Here is a 13,300-nt window from a genome sequence, read left to right as displayed (position 1 = left end):
CCTCTCTAGAAAACTCCAGGGAGGAAACAGGCCCAGAAAAGGCAAGGAGAAGCCTCCGTAGGGCCTCTCTAGGAAACTCCTGGGAGGAAACAGGGCCAGAAAAGGCAGGGAGAAGCCTCCATAGGGCCTCTCTAGAAAACTCCAGGGAGGAAACAGGCCCAGAAAAGGCAAGGAGAAGCCTCCGTAGGGCCTCTCTAGGAAACTCCTGGGAGGAAACAGGGCCAGAAAAGGCAAGGAGAAGCCTCCGTAGGGCCTCTCTAGGAAACTCCTGGGAGGAAACAGGGCCAGAAAAGGCAGGGAGAAGCCTCCATAGGGCCTCTCTAGGAATCTCCTAGGAGGATACAGGGCCTCCACCCTCCCTGTAGTTTCCCCAACCGCACACATTACAATGTTCCCTCGATTTTCGCGGGTCTGAACTTTGCGAATAGCCTATACCTCGGTTTTTCAAAAAATATTAATTAAAAAATACTTCACGGTTTTTTTCCTATACTATGGTTTTTCCCACCCGATGATGTCATACGTCATCGCCAAACTAATATTTTTTGCAAATAAATAACCAAAAAAATAATTATTGTTAATAAATAATTATGTTTATAAATATCAGGATCTCTAAGTGTCTTATTCAATGGTGATAATGGTGAGTAAATGGTTGTGAAGGGAATGGGAAATGGTAATTTAGAGCAGTGTTTCCCAACCTTGGCAACTTGAAGATATCTGGACTTCAACTCCCAGAATTCTCCAGCCAGCCTTCGCTGGCTAGGGAATTCTGGGAGTTGAAGTCCAGATATCTTCAAGTTGCCAAGGTTGGAAAACACTGATTTAGAGGTTTAAAGTGTTAAGGGAAGGCTTGTGATACTATTCATAGCCAAAAATGGTGTATTTACTTCCGCATCTCTACTTCGTGGAAATTCAACTTTTGCGGGCATTCGCATAACGCATCCCCTGCGAAAATCAAGGGGACACTGTATTTGCTTTTACATTGATTCCTATGGGAAAAATCGCTTCTTCTTACAAACTTTTCTACTTAAGAACCTGGTCACGGAACAAATTAAGTTTGTAAGTAGAGGGACCACTGTATGTTTTATTGCATGGTGGAGAAAAATATAAAAAATTATACACCCCACCCGTAAATAATAACAAACCCGGTCACTGTACAGCTCGCATTGCACCGTACAACATGAAAGCGAACCCGTAGCAAACTAATTCAGAACCCACTTTTTGTTTTACACCTTGGCAACCATCCCTAACCCTTGTGAATGGAGAAAACAGAGGTGATTATAACCCACAGCGATCTCTCTGCATGGGGTTTTGCACCTGTGACTTTATGCTCCAGTTTTCCCACCATCACAAAACGCTTCCTGGCTGGTCCTCTTTTGTCTCTATCCCTCTCCCAAGAAGAGCGTGCAGGAAGGAACTCAGAAAATTCTCTCTCTCTCTCTCTCTCTCTCTGTGTAGTGGGGGGGGTTTTGGTCGCTAGCCAGAGAACGTACAACATGCATATCAGGACATTAAAAGGAGGGGACTTGGACCTGAGGACCACATCAGCCGTGGACCTCCGTAGCAGACGGACCAAAGATGGAAAGCAGCTTTTGGAAGACCTGGCTGGCGGTTGGAGTTCTTTCAGCCTTTGGATGCTCCTCACTACCAAATAGCAAACCTTTGACCTATGAGAAGGCTGTGGACCTTGCAGTGGCCATCTACAATAGCAAAGCAGGAGAAGACTGTGTCTACCGGCTTCTGGAAGCTCTTGCTCAGCCTGAATGGGTAGGTATTCCTCAGTTCAAGTCCGCTGTGGGGTTGTTTAGAGCAGTGATGGTGAACCTATGGCACGGGTGCCACAGGTGGCACGCAGAGCAGTATCTGCTGGCACGCAAGCTGTTGCCCTAGCTCACCACCAATTTGCATGTGTATACCAGCCAAATGATTTTTTGGCTTTTGCAGAGGCTCTGGGAGGGCATTTTTGGCTTCCAGAGAGTCTCTGGGGGGATGGAGGAGGGAGTTTTTACCCTGCAACAGCTCTATGGAAGCCTTTGGAGCCTGGGGAGGTTGAAACATGAGTCTACTCAACCCGCCAGAAGTTGGAAACAGGCCATTTCTGGCCTCCAGAGGGCCCCCAGGCGATGGAGGAAAACTATTTTCGCCCTCCCAGACATTGAATTATGGGAGTGGGCGCTCACGCATGCTCGATAGTGCATGTGCACGCTCTTTTGGCACCCAAGAGAAAAGAGGTTTGCCATCACTGTTTAGAGTCTTTTGTAGAGAAGATCCATCCCTGATGGGCAGCAGTTCTGAGAATGACGGGGAGGTAGTGAGAAAAATCCATCCATCCTTTAGAACAGAATAGAGTAGAGTAGAGTAGAATAAATTGGGAATAGAATTGAATACAACTTCAGCAACAGAGTAATCAACACCTGGAATGCACTACCTGACTCTGGGGTTTCTACTCCTAACCCCAAAACTTTAACCTTGGACTATCTATAGTTGACCTCTCCCCCTTTCTAAGAGGTCTGTAAGGGGCGTGCATAAGCGCACCACTGTGTCCTATTGTCTTCTTTTGTTACTTTTTATCATTACTTATCTAATGTTTTATTTGTACAAATTACCACCCTATAATTGTTTGACAAATATATAAACACAAATAAATAAATAGGTAAGTAAGTAAGTAAATAAGTAAGTAAGTAAGTAAGTAAGTAAGTAAGTAAGTAAGTAAGTAAGTAAGTAAGTAGAGTGGAACAGAACAGAAGAGGACAGAATTCTTTATTGGCCAAGTGTGATTGGACACACAAGGAATTTGTCTTTGGTGCAGATGCTCTCAGTGTACATAAAAGAAAAAGAGATATTTGTCAAGAATCACGAGGTACAACAATTAGTGATTGTCATAGGGTAGAAATAAGCAATCAAAAAACCAATATGAATAAAAATCTTAAAAATACAAGCAGCAAGTTACAGTCATACAGTCATATGTGGGAAGAAATGGGTGATAGGAATGATGAGATAACTAGTAGAAATAGTAGTGTAGACTTAGTAAATAGTTTGACAATGTTGAGGGGATTATTTGTTTAGCAGAGTGATAGGAAAAACTGCTCTTGTGTCCAGTTGTCTTGGTGTGCAGTGCTCTGTAGCGACATTTTGAGGGTAGGAGTTGAAACAGTTTGTGTCCAGGATGCGAGGGGTCAGTAGATATTTTCACCGCCTTCTTTTTGACTCGTGCAGTCTACAGGTCCTCAAGGGAAGGCAAGTTGGCAGCCATTGTTTTTTTCTGCAGTTCTGATTCTCCTTGCATGGAGTTCTTCAAGAGCTTTCCTCTGTGGCCAGTAAGGACGATGGACATGGAGTCCAGACCTTGTGGAACCTCTCATGGATTCTGCTCTCTAGCCTCCTCTGCTGGCTACGTCGAGTCATTCAGAAAGCATCTCAATGTAAAGTGGGAGAAAGTGTAGGCGCCCTTCAAACTCACCCTCTGCTTGTTTCAGGATCCTGTTTCCGAAAACCATCAAGTGCTGAACTTCACCATCAGGGAGACCATGTGCCTGTTGGAAGATGTGGTTTTCTTTGACGGGTGTGATTTCAAAGAAAATGGGGTGAGTGATCGGTGCTAGTTGATCTATAATAACAATAATTAATATACTCGCACTTAACAACGAACTAAAGGGTCACCATCAGTGAACTGTTGGACAATATTACTCGGTTTGTAATGTAGATGGTTGAGTGGTTCAGGGTGGGGAATTTGTAGTGGGTGGGACATTTTATTCTATTTTTTATTCTATTTTATTCTATTTTTAAATTTTATGTATGGTGGGACTGGTCTCTGGGTGTCACACGACTTTCATTGCTAATGACAATTCATTGTTTTCACAATGGCAATAAATTTTTTATTGTTTGTTTGTTTGTTTGTTTATTTATTCGATTTTTATGCCGTTCTTCTCCATAGATTCAGGGCGGCTTACAACATGTTAGCAATAGCACTTTTTAAACAGAGCCAGCCTATGGCCCCCACAATCCAGGTCCTCATCTGACCCCCCCTCAAAAGGATGGAAGGCTGAGTCAACCTTGAGCCGGTGATGAGATTTGAACCGCTGACCTTCAGATCTACAGTCAGCTTCAGTGGCCTGCAGTACAGCACTCTACCTGCTGCACCACCCCAGCTCTATATTAATAATAATAATAATATTAATAATAATAATAATATTAATAATAATAATAATATTAATAATAATAATAATAATAATAATAATAATAATAATAATAATAATAATTTATTAGACTTGTATGCCGCCCCTCTCCGAAGACTCAGGGCAGCTCACAACAGCAATAAAACTGTACAATACAAATCTAATATTTAAAACTATAACTAAAAACCCACTGTCTTAAAAAACAATCAATACGATACAGTCACAACCACACATAACCCTTAATGGTCAGAGAAGGGGATACATTAATAACATGGTAGATACCACTGCCATAAAATGTATAAATATATAAATATTTAATATTTATAAATATAATAAACATAGTAAATATTTAAATATAAATAAATATTAATATAAATATTAATACCATTTTATAAGGCCTTGGTAAGGCCACCCTTGGAATACTGCATTCAGTTTTGGTTGCCACGATGTTGAGACTCTAGAAAGCGTGCAGAGAAGAGCAACAAAGAGGACTAGGGGACTGGAGGCTAAAACAAATGAAGAACGGTTGCAGGAACTGGACATGGCTAGTTTAATGAAAAGAAGGAGCAGGGGAGACAGAATAGCAGTCTTCCAGTATCTCAGGGGTTGCCACAAAGAAGATGGAGTCAACCTATTCTCAAAAGCACCTGATGGTAGGACAAAAAGCAACAGGTGGAAACTAAATAAGGAGAGAAGCAACTTAAAACTAAGGAAAAATTTCCTGACAGTTAGAACAATTAACCAGTGGAACAGTCTGCCACTAGAAGTCATAAATGCTCCAACACTGGAAGTTTCTAAGAAGATGTTGGATAACCAGTGAAGGGCTACCAAAATTTTTACTACCACACTGTGGCCGTGACTTATGTATTTTTTTTCAACATCTTTCAGTGCAAATTGTCTGCTCTGGGGTGGAGCTCTATTTTCGCTACCCCACTGTGTTGCCCCCCCCCCCCCCGTCCGGGCAGTAGCCCACCCCTGTGGATAGCCATCTCTCTGAAGTAGTGTAAGCCTAAGCAGGGGGTTGGACTAGAAGACCTCCAAGGTCCCTTGCAACTCTGTTATTGTTGTTATTATTATTAGATGGAGACAGGGCTAATGGGACCTCTGTAGGGCCTCCCTGTGGCAGAGCTGAAACTGGTTCTCCATCCCGACTGGTGAAGAAAGAGCCTGTTTCCCTCCCCCCCCTTGTCCTGAGGGACATTCTCGCTGGAAGCTTCCAGAAGCCCCAAAGTACAAAAAAACCCCACCCAATAGATAAATTGGAAATTTGAAAAATGTACTTCTGGTTTGCCCGTTGTGCTGTTTTTGGCACTCCGGAAGGTTCAGTGATGCTTCCTGAAGCCCTGGACTGCAAAAAACAGCACAACGGGCAAATCAGAACTGCATTTTCCAAACTTCTGGTTTGCCTGGGGCATTTTTTTGCACCTCGGGGCTTCTGGAAGCTTCCCTGAACTCTCTGATGTGCAAAAAACAACACAACAGGCAACCCGGAAGTGCATTTTCTGAACTACCGGTTTGTCTTTTGGGTGTGTTTTTGCACCCCGGGGCTTCGGGAAGCTTCCCTGAACCCTCCGATGTGCAAAAAACAACACAAAAGCAACCTGGAAGTGCGTTTTCTGAACTTTTTGGTTTGCCCATTCAGCCGTTTTTTTTCACATCCCAGGCTTCAATGAGGCCTGTGTGCATGCGTTGGGATGGGAGGGTTGTGCATATGCGTGGGGGGGGGGTTGTACATGGGAAACAGCTTGAATCTCGGTGGTGTTTTTTCTGCAGGATCCAGCCTGGCTTGGCTCTCCAGGTCCAGAGGTTTGGTCCTGGTGATGGATTGGATCCGGCAACATTATCTTGGGACAGGCAGATCTGCTTTCACCCACGACTTTCCCCCCTCTTCTGCAGGTGTCCAAGCAATGCGCTGGCTACTACTTCTTCGACGAGAGTCCCCCGGTGATTGTTCTCTCCTGTGGAGTTGTGGGCGAAATGAAGGAGGAGAGAAGAGGAGAAGTGGAGAAGGAGGAAGAGGGAGAGAAGGAGGGGTACCAGGCCAAGACCGAGGAGGAGGAGGAAGGGGATGAGAAGGAGGAGGGGGATAAGGTAAGAACTCTGGGTGATGGACCACCTGCAAGGCAAAAGAGACCCCATCTCAGCTGAGGTTGTACCTTGGCCACTTCTTTTAGAGAGGAGATTCCACAAGTGCAAAGTTGTGCACATCGGGGCAAAGAACGACCAACTGATGATCTTGGGATTTGGGTGGACACCTCAATGAAGATGTCAACCCAGTGCGGAGCAGCAGCAAAAAAAGCAAATTCCATGCTTGGCAGGATTAGGAAGGGAATCGAAAATAACTCAGTACGTGTTGTATTGCCTCTGTACAAATCGATGGTGAGACCATATTTGAAGTACTGTGTACAGTTCTGGTCACAGCACCTCAAGAAGGATATAATGGAACTGGAAAAGGTGCAAAAAAGGGCAACAAGAATGATCAAGGAAATGGAGCCCCTCCCTTATGAAACCAGGTTGCAATGCCTTGGTCTCTTCAGCCTTGAAAGAAGGCGTTTGAGGGGTGACTTGATTGAAGGGTATAAAATCATGCACAGGATAGAAAAGAGAGGAGGGAGGGACGGGAAGAAGGACTGTGGGGTCCTTGGTCCTCCCTGAGCTGGGTTCTTGCAGACGTTTCGTGACCCTACTAGGAAACATCATCAGTGCTAGAAGGATGATTTGAAGAGTGGAGGACAAGCAGGAGCGGAAAGAGGAGGAGGAAGATACCTTGGGAAGGATCCTTATTATTCTCCAACCTGGGTGGTCTTCTTGCAGGCGTTTCGTGACTCAACTAGGGAATGTCATCAGTGCTACAAGGGAAGGGACATTTGCGGAGACGAGGAAGGAGGAAGAGGAAGAGAAGGAGAAATAATAAGAGCAGGAGAAGGTTAGAAGGTGGTGTGATTGCTGGGGCCCCACCTCCAAATCTGGAAGGAGGCTCTATGCTGCAGGTTTTAGAGAGGAATTTCCACTTATAGCAGGTATCTTGGTTCCTCCTGAACCTATAACCTGCCCACTGCTGCGATATTAAACACAGACACTGTTGACTTAAGCATGATTAAGTCAAGTCTGGAAAGCCATAAAAATTTCTCTTCCTGTTTCCTTCAGGACTCTGTGGAGTTCTCTTAAGGTTAATTTTGAGAACTAAAACCCAGGTCTTTGTGGGAAGTCCCTTGAGGGAATAACTGGATTAAAGGTGCATTTTTTGAAGAGCGTGGGTGGGAAAGAGAGAGGCTGGTTGTTTTGCAAGATTGTCTCCTGTGTCCCAGAAATGGGCAGAATTTCCTTCTTCTAGAAGACCCCCAACCCTTTTCAAAAACTGCTATTTTTTGTCTGTGTTTCTCAAATCACATCAGCAATGTAGAAACACAGAAACATAGAAGATTCACAGTAGAAAAAGACCTCATGGTCCATCTAGTCTGCCCTTATACTATTTCCTGTATTTTATCTTACTGGGTCTATGTTTATCCCAGGCATGTTTAAATTCAGTTACTGTAGATTGACCAACCACGTCTGTTGGAAGTTTGTTCCAAGCATCTTCTACTACTCTTTCAGTAAAATACTATTTTCTCATGTTGCTTCTGATCTTTCCCCCAACTGACCTCAGATTGTGCCCCCTTGTTCTTGTGTTCACTTTCCTATTAAAAACACTTCCCTCCTGAACCTTATTTAACCCTTTGACATATTTAAATGTTTCGATCGTGTCCCCCCTTTCTCTTCTGTCCTCCAGACTATACAGATTGAGTTCATTAAGTCTTTCCTGACAAGTTTTATGCTTAAGACCTTCCACCATTCTTGTAGCCCATCTTTGGACCCATTCAATTTGATCCATATTTTTTTGAAGGTGAGGTCTCCAGAACTGAACACAGTATATTCCAAATATGGTCTCACCAGCACTCTATACAGCGGGATCACAATCTCCCTCTTCCTGCTTGTTATACCTCTAGCTATGCAGCCAAGCATTCTACTTGCTTTCCCTACCACCTGACTGCATGGTTCACGACCCCTAAATCCTTCTCTTCTGAAGTTTTTGCTAACACAGAACTGCCAATACAATGCTCAGATTGAGGATTCCTTTTCCCCAAGTGCATTATTTTACATTTTGAAACATTAAAAGCATGTTAAAAGCATCAAAACATTAAAAGCATCAAAAACATGACATGTTTCCATGGGGTGGGTGGGGGGTGGGGCGACCTGCAGTCATTGCTAGGGTTTGCGCAATCCAGATAGAACCAGGTAAATACCACCACTAGTGGTATTGGTGGTGATGTTGTCTATCCTCCACTTTTCTAGCTTACCCAGAAATTGGTTGTGGTTTACTTTATCAAATGCCTTACTGAAGTCTAAATATGCTATGTCCACAGCATTTTGCTGGTCTACTAATTTAGATACTTTGTCATAGAATGAACTAAGATTGGTTTGACATGATCTGTTTTTAACAAACTCATACTGGCTAATAGTTATAACTTTATTTGTTTCTAGAGGTTCACAGATCTATTCTTTGATTATTTTTTCCTCAGTATCTTCCCAGGAACTGATGTTAGGCCTGATTGGTCTGTTGTTCACCCCTCTTTTGAAGATGGGAAGCATATATGCTCTTTTCCAAAAATTCTGGGATTCTTGAAAGATATGGTACATAATTCCGATAAAGTCCACCTTTAGAACATTAGAACACCTCTAAAGTCTCTTCTAATTGTGTAATTCTATATTCTGTACAGATTGTCTTCAATTTACAACAGTTTATTATTATTATTATTATTATTATTATTATTATTATTATTATTATTATTTAGATTTGTATGCCGCCCTTCTCTTTTTTTAAAAAAGTATATTTTTATTGATTTTTTAACAAGGTTAATATACACTCAATATAAAACAGTGCATAGTGCAAAAAAAATGCCCACCACCCCGACACACACACATACCCCACCACCATATCGAGGGTGTTTCTTATATAATCCACTATAAGCCAAGAGCAAATTGTCTATTTACATATTATAGAGTGATTCCAATTTATTTCTTGTAGCTTGGTCTCGGATTCTACTCGTCATATATCTTCTTACTTTTTCCCACCGTCCCATCAGTTGTTTCAATTCAGTTTCATTATCCAAATTTATCCTTTTATCCATCATTTCAAATTGAATATGGTCCACCATGTACCTATACCAATTTTGCATTGTCCACTTTGTCGCATCCTTCCAACCCAAGACTATGACCGCCTGAGCGCTTTCTATTGCTGCTTGTTTTAGTCCTCTAAATTCTCCCATCGCATTGCTTTTAACTAATACTGCCATTTCCTTAGTAATTATCCATCGTGTATTTAACATTCTTTTTATGTCCTCTTGCACTTTTTGCCACAATTCCTGCACTATAGGGCATTCCCAAATCGTATGCATAAGCACCCCTTTATCTTGACAGCCATGCCAACAATTACCCCTAACCTTCTGTTGAAAGTGTGCAAGTTGAACGGGTGTGTAATACCACTTATGTAATATTTTCCTTCTCATTTCCCTAACTCTTGTATTCTTAGTTTTCCTTAAAAAAAAGTATGCCCCCCTTCTCAAAAGACCCGGGACTGTTCACAGTTAAAGAGGGCACTGGAAAATGTGACTCATGACCGTTTTTCAATTATAACTAGTAGCAGGTTGACGCCATCACAACGGTAGTGAAAATTGACCTGGGTGTGCAGCTCCATGTCTCTGGCGTGCGTGCATGTCTACGTGAGATTTTTGCTTCCACGCATGCGCAGGAAGAAAAATCTTGTGAGAGGACACGCGTGCGCATGAGATTTCAGCACCTTTTTTGCTTCTGCGCATGCGGAAATCAAGTTATTCATCTACCAAACGCAGCGATTCACTCATCCACGTTCACAAGGACAGCCGTGAAATGGGGACAAAGCTCACTTATCAAAATGTCTCGATTAACAGCAGAAATGTTGAGGTCGTTAAATCAAGGACTATTCTGCATCAGGGGTGGGTTCCAGTAGTGGCCCTCCGATGATGCAATTTTGGTGCAATAGCCCCGGTGTTGTCTGTCTTTCTTTCTTTCTTTCTTTCTTTCTTTCTTTCTTTCTTTCTTTCTTTCCTTCTTCCTTCCTTCCTTCCTTCCTTCATTTATTTATTTATTTATTGGATTTGTATGCCGCCCCTTTCCGCAGACTCGGGGCGGCTAACAACAACAATAAAACAGCATATAATAATAATCCAATACTAAAAAACCCTTTATTATAAAACCAAACATACGTACAGACATACCATTCATAAAATTGTAAAGGCCTAGGGGGAAAGAGTATCTCAATTCCCCCATGCCTGGTGGCAGAGGTGGGTTTTAAGCAGCTTACGAAAGGCAAGGAGGGTGGGGGCAATTCTAATCTCTGGGACGAGTTGGTTCCAGAGGGCCGGAGCCGCCACAGGGAAGGCTCTTCCCCTGGGTCCCGCCAAGCAACATTGTTTAGTTGATGGGACCCGGAGAAGACCCACTCTGTGGGACCTTACTGGTCGCTGGGATTCGTGCAGCAGAAGGTGGTCCCGGAGATAATCTGGTCCGGTGCCATGAAGGGCTTTATAGGTCACAACCAACACTTTGAATTGTGACCGGAAACTGATCGGCAACCAATGCAGAGTGTGGAGTGTTGGTGTGACATGGGCATACTTAGGGAAGCCCATGATTGCTCTTGCAGCTGCATTCTGCACGATATGAAGTTTCCGAACACTCTTCAAAGGTAGCCCCATGTAGAGAGTGTTACAGTAGTCGAGCATCGAGGTGATGAGGGCATGAGTGACTGTGAGCAATGACTCCCTGTCCAAATAGGGCCGCAACTGGTGCACCAGGCAAACTTGGGCAAACGCCCCCCTTGTCTTTGTTGGTCTGTGTGCACCGCAATCTTTTCCCCCCAATTTTTGACAATTTTTTGGCTCTCTGAGCATGCGCAGAAGCAAACTCGCACTAGGGAATGCGTGTGCGAAACACTGGTAGGAAAGATAAGAGGAACCTGCCCCTGTTTTGAATGTATCTTGCGTTTTGTCCTGACTGTTGGGGAACCATCCTTGACCAACGTTGGCCTTTCTCTTCCTGTCTAGGATCAGCCCAAACGGGCAAAGAGATTCCTCAAAGTTTTCAAAAAGCTCAAGAAAGGCTTTAAGAAGCTGTTGAAGAAAAAGAAGACCGTTGCTGGATACATCACGTCCTAAGAGAAGATTCAGAAAGATCCCGGCTCAGATCTCCGATGATTGGTGATCTCTCTCCAAATTTGCCCCTCTTCGACCTGCATTTGGGAACCGTGGAGAATGTCAATCAGAGACGAGTGTTGTGAAATGATTGCGTAAATTCAAAGCTGTAATAGAATTAAAGTCTGAATCGAGGTGGGAAAGGGAAAGATTGCAACATGCAGAAGAATATTTCCGTTTGGGAAATAGCGAAGAAGATAAATTGCAAAAAATGTTTTTAAGGCAGCTTTTCTCGAGAAAAAGGTTAAATAAATGCTGAAACAAGACAGAGTAAGGCTGTTTCTTGCAAAATAAGATGAGAAGTGGGTTTCTACAACACTTGTGGGAATTCCAACCTGATTTCCCTGGGTGAAATTTGGGGTTTCCAGTTTTCTCGTCCAACATATTCTTCTTTATCTCCCTTATGTTTATCTGTATTTTATTTCCTTCATTATATTTAATCTCAAGGTTCATTTTCCTTAGCCTTCCTCCTTTCCTTTTCTCCTCTTCTGTTTAAATTATGATTTTGATTCTCATTCTGATTTATTCTTTTTTTTAAAAAATGAAGTTTTATTTATAGACATATATACATATAATATACAAAACAAAGACACTTAAAAACATTGGGTGTTTGTGTAGCAAATTTGTATAGCAATTCTTGCTGTGCCCAAACTCTATTATGCACCTACTTTTACATATTTATTATAAGCCAGTTTTAAAACAATAATAATACTTTTCAGAACCAATCTTATATTTATTTTCCCATTAACCCATTTATCTCATTTTGATTTATTCTGATTTATTTTTAATTTTGCTTATTTTAACTTTAACAACTTTAGCTTTAAAACTTTAACATAACTTTAACTTTAAAACTTTAACATAACTTTAACTTTAAAACTTTACTTTAGTTTTTATTTATTTTTATTAAATGGATTATTTGGAGAATTCCCCCCCCCCCCCCTGTTTTCAAGCAGCCCTTGGCATCTCTCGCTGGATGAAATAAGGAGGAGAAAACAGCTAATTCACAAGTTGTTCTCGACCACAATTTCCATTGCTAAGTAAGACACCACTAAGTTTTGCCCTATTCGATGTCCTTTCTTGCCCTCGTTGTTAAATAAATCACTGCGATTGTTAGGTTAATTATACAGTTGTTAAGTGAATTTGGCTTCCTCTGTTAGGTCTCAAAAGGGGATTGTGGGACCCTGGACACTTCAACGGTCATAAATATGAATCAACTGCCAAACTCCTGAATTTTGATCATGTGTTCATAGGGATTCTGCCAATGGTCGTAAGTGTGAAAAATGGTCATAAGCCATTTTCTTTTGCAATGTCATAACTTAGAACAGCCACTAAATCAATGGTCATAAGTCAAGGACTGCCTGTGTTGACTTGTTTTATGTCCGAATGCAGAGGTGATGAAAAACAGCAAATTTTCTAAGGAAACATGAAACCACGAATCCCCAGCTACCATCCACAATATCTTACCTGTGGCCTTGCCCACGTCAAATATGATTGATGGATTGATTAATATGTTTTAGGATTATATTCCCACAAACCATTGTTGAATCTTAACCAACACCTGGATAGAGTTTCTCTTTGTGGTTTGTTCCGTTTAATCTTTTAATACGGCCACCTGTTTTGCCACTCTGCGCAAACATCCAGTTTACAAAACCAGCAATCATCACAATGCCAAGGATAACAACAGCCACAACGCAGAAGCTCTCAACTCACAACCTCCTTTTTTTTTACATTTAAAAAACAACAACTGGAAGACCATTTATGAACTTTGGGCCAATCACCAGGAGACGGTGAGTCCTAGTCCCGTTTTAGGCATGAAAGGCAGCTGGGTGACTACGGGCCAATCACCTGGAGACAGTGAGTTCT

At 42.2% G+C, this 13,300-nt stretch overlaps 1 protein-coding gene across 1 annotated transcript; it reads left to right on the top strand.

The window, feature by feature from the left end:
* The first annotated feature begins 1,518 nt into the window (after nucleotides 1–1,518).
* On the top strand, nucleotides 1,519–11,401 carry LOC139154825 (cathelicidin-related peptide Oh-Cath-like). The gene is made up of 4 exons (XM_070729826.1): nucleotides 1,519–1,764; nucleotides 3,474–3,581; nucleotides 6,069–6,263; nucleotides 11,291–11,401. Exons 1-4 carry the CDS (start codon nucleotides 1,576–1,578, stop codon nucleotides 11,399–11,401), a joined length of 603 nt encoding a protein of 200 aa, XP_070585927.1. The 5' UTR covers nucleotides 1,519–1,575.
* The last annotated feature ends 1,899 nt before the right edge of the window (nucleotides 11,402–13,300 follow it).

The sequence above is a fragment of the Erythrolamprus reginae genome, chromosome Z (genome assembly GCF_031021105.1).
Source record: "Erythrolamprus reginae isolate rEryReg1 chromosome Z, rEryReg1.hap1, whole genome shotgun sequence".
NCBI classification, from domain to species: domain Eukaryota; kingdom Metazoa; phylum Chordata; class Lepidosauria; order Squamata; family Dipsadidae; genus Erythrolamprus; species Erythrolamprus reginae.
This window is presented reverse-complemented; position numbering and strand designations above follow the sequence as displayed.

What these genes read in the sequence shown, in the direction of transcription:
- LOC139154825 (XM_070729826.1), top strand. Translation starts at nt 1,576, where the DNA reads ATGGAAAGCAGCTTTTGGAAGACCTGGCTGGCGGTTGGAGTTCTTTCA. An exon ending in GTGATTTCAAAGAAAATGGG is followed by an intron (nt 3,582 to 6,068) that starts GTGAGTGATCGG and finishes CCTCTTCTGCAG; the next exon opens with GTGTCCAAGCAATGCGCTGG. An exon ending in AGAAGGAGGAGGGGGATAAG is followed by an intron (nt 6,264 to 11,290) that starts GTAAGAACTCTG and finishes CTTCCTGTCTAG; the next exon opens with GATCAGCCCAAACGGGCAAA.